At 34.6% G+C, this 3,609-nt stretch overlaps 1 protein-coding gene across 1 annotated transcript; it reads left to right on the plus strand.

Annotated features, from left to right (window-relative positions):
- Nucleotides 1–1,280: 1,280 nt before the first annotated feature.
- Nucleotides 1,281–3,099, plus strand: LOC150102404 (beta-1,3-galactosyltransferase 5-like). The gene has a single exon (XM_090399408.1). The coding sequence runs from the start codon at nt 1,632–1,634 to the stop codon at nt 2,760–2,762; it is 1,131 nt and encodes a 376-aa protein (XP_090255534.1). The 5' UTR covers nt 1,281–1,631; the 3' UTR covers nt 2,763–3,099.
- Nucleotides 3,100–3,609: the final 510 nt, after the last annotated feature.

The following is a 3,609-nucleotide window of genomic DNA, read 5'->3' on the forward strand; positions in this document are numbered from 1 at the left end:
TATATATATATATTAGATAGAGGGCGCCTAATTAGGACTTTAGTCTTTGTGTTGTTGCTACAATTTTGTTAAACTAGTCCCTTTGTTACACCATGTTGTTGTAGTCTCGGGTACTGTGACAAACTGTTTTTGTGCTCTGAAGATGCTGGTTATAACACCAGCAATAAGTCAATAAATAATTATTCACTTATAATTCTGTGTTCTGATATATACCGTCAAAATTAAACAACCTGAACGACGAACACATAAGCCTTTCTACACGTTTATCACTCCTGAGATAGTAACAGGTTTGTAATTCTCAACCTCTGCTTTGAATCTACCTTTGAGTAATGACACTTATCCTTGGGAGTCTATCAGAGCTGAGGCAAATTAAACTCATAGTCAAAGCTAAGCTAAATTCCCTACATCCTTCATGCAACACAAGCGCCGATATCCCTCTAATTCCATGACAGAATACATATTAACATTTTGCTATATTGTTCGCTCACCTCAAAGTTGATATCAATGATTATCATATCTGGTTCACCTACATCCTAATGATAAACCTTCCCAAATAACCAATCAAAAATATTTTTTAACGAAACCGAAGACTTCAGAGAAAACCCCGTCCAAATTACGAGCCTAATATTCGATTTCCTCTCCTCCAAATATACTGTATATATATAAAAATTGCTAGACATATTTATTGTCTCAAAATAATTCAGATTTCAACTATTGCTACTTTTTATTCTGGTAAATAGAAGCAAACACTTCTTTGGGGTACAGGTAACTCTAGTTATTTCTATATATATACGTATATATATTATTCAGATGCCCAGCAATTTCTATATATATATATATAGAAATTGCTGGGCATCTTTTTTTAGTTCAAAATAAGTGATTCTACGTAGAAACAATAACACAGTTGATTGGCTCGTGTATTATATTTATTCTATTTTGCACGCACGTGTTCGTCAGACAAATATGATGTAAGTAGGCGGTAAGTCAATCACGTGGTTTGTGCTTACATGCTATAATAAACCGGTCTAGACATACACTCACCACCACCAACAGCAGCAGGCGAAGTGTGAGCGGGCGTTTTCTCCCAACAGCTTTTTGCCTTATTTGTCCCAGTCGACTCGCCACAAACGCTGATGCACCTGTAGCCAGTTCCGTTTTTTTAACAACTGATGCAGGTCATTTAAGCAGCTGGTTAAAAGAAGCCGGCTCATGAGGAGAGAAGTTGAAACTGAAAATTACCGCTTTATCAACTTCTGGTTCAAATAGTGCAGCGGTCTCTATCGGTCGAGGACAAATATTTGAATGACGTCGTAGTGAAAAAACCTGTTTGTTGCACAAGTAGGTAAATCAGACGATTGTGATCAATGAACGGTAAAACGTTTCTAAACAGTTATACATCAAGAGACGACTTTTCCTTAAAAGTGTAAGTGGGATAATCTTAGCAAGCACTTTCGTTTTAAATTGTGCTTCATAATATCATCGCTTTGACAGAAAGATTATCAGAACAGTGATTGATATGACGGAAGGCATATATCGGATCATTTCCAAAAGTAGGTCGTAGAAGTAAACTTTTTCTTTAAAAATCATTTGTATGAGCGATTAAATTACCCTTGATTAAATATTTGTTGTTCATGATTTTGAAGAAACGACTAAGACATACTGCTTTTATTTACGTGTTAGCTGTGATCACCATAGTAACTGCAATAAGCACTTGGACAACCCTCCGCTTTTTGTATTCAAAGATAAAGTTGCATTACGGATGTGGACAAAAGTTTTGTCCACAATCCCAACACAGGATTCATTCAAATAAGACGCTGATCGATTTGGAAGACTTTCGATATCTTATTAACAATCCTATATGTGGAAATAGTGATATATTTCTAGTCATCATTATCCATTCGGCTCCCCAGCATTTCCGTCATCGAGATGTTATAAGGAAGACATGGGGGAGAGTAAATGTGGATGGAAAGTCAGTAAAGACAGTGTTTTTGTTAGCCCAAGTCGAAGATCAACGTCTGCAGAACGCACTTCACAACGAGAGTAAATTAAATGGGGATATAGTTCAAGGCAATTTCATAGACGCTTATAGAAACTTGACGTATAAGCATGTAATGGGACTCAAATGGGTTTTTACATATTGCAAACAAGCCCATTTTGTCTTGAAAATGGATGATGATATATATGTCGATATTTTCCAGTTAGTTAAACTCCTTCATCTTAGGTATTTCAATGGTAAGCAATCAAAATTAGATGACTTCGCTTGCTATATTCAAAATAATATGCCTGTTGTTCGGGATCCCACAAGTAAATGGTACGTATCTAAAGAGGAATATTTTGAAGAAATATATGACAGATATTGCTCTGGATGGGCATATGTAACGACTCCCAAAGTAGCTAACGAGCTAGCACAAGTTTCTACTTATTATCCATATTTCTGGGTAGATGATGTCCACGTAACCGGAACATTAGCTCGAGTTGCAGGGGTAACACATAAACGACTGAATGAGTGGTTTACTCTCGAGACACAGGAAATAGTGGAATGGATACGCAATACCGATGACCTTTTGCTGAAATATTTGTTTGCACCTACGTGGGGTGACATGGAACTTATGATCCAGGCACATAAGAAAGCAGAAAAATGCGATAAATTCGGATGTAAATGCTGTTTTAAATCTCAACGGAATATCGAAACAAAAATTACTACTAATTCACCTGCTTCCAGGACGGGAATGGCCAAGTTAGTTCCTCTTTCTGTGGGTTAAAAAAGAAATGAGCGTCTCGTTAGTGAATTTCATAATTTTGATAAACGGTACTTTCTAGACCATTTAAAAAAACGTGGAAGATTTCCGTGTAAGCCAAATGTAAAGTTATTATTGCAAATTAAGTGTCTTTCTCTGTGAATCATTTGTAAATTAATTGTAGCGTGAAAAGTAAGTCATATGCCTAAAGCAAGTTCAGCTATGTATTTAAAAATTTGTCTGGTTCTTTTCATGTCTAGAAATAGTTCCTAATTATTACAGTCATTTCAAACTGAAATTGTGTTTTGATTACACCATTTATGGTACAAATCAAACGTTTTCTGTATTGATATTTCTTTCACCAAAGAATTAATGTTTGATAAAATAAAAAAAAAAAAAAGAGGGGGTAATTTTGGCTCTTTTTGTACAACGGTAAATCGCAAAATAATCCTAGCTAATTTTTAATAATGAGAAACACGAATACATAAGAAAAAATGCTTATTGATAATATGAAATTATTTTAAAATACAACAAATATTTCAGAATAATTTAATAGTCCATCATTAGTGACATAATATGCATAATTCAAAAAAGCAGAAACTACAACATAAGATTCCACGTTCATGACAAGATTCACGAGCCAAAGATATCTGACTAGTTAAGATACGAATACTTTTTTTTTTTAAATTTTATTTTTGATATATAGCATTATTATGAACATTTTAGTATTTACACATGAAAGATGAGTTTGTGGTGTGATGTATATTAGCCATGCTGCCGCTACTTATAATGCAAATGGTTGTGGTTGACATCTCAAACTATTTTAGAAATGTGAAGATAACTGTTCTTGATCTTTACGCATCTGTTGCTT

Source organism: Typopeltis vanoorti, chromosome 10, assembly GCF_054136105.1.
Source record: "Typopeltis vanoorti isolate ZY-2024b chromosome 10, IOZ_Tvanoo_1.0, whole genome shotgun sequence".
NCBI classification, from domain to species: domain Eukaryota; kingdom Metazoa; phylum Arthropoda; class Arachnida; order Uropygi; family Thelyphonidae; genus Typopeltis; species Typopeltis vanoorti.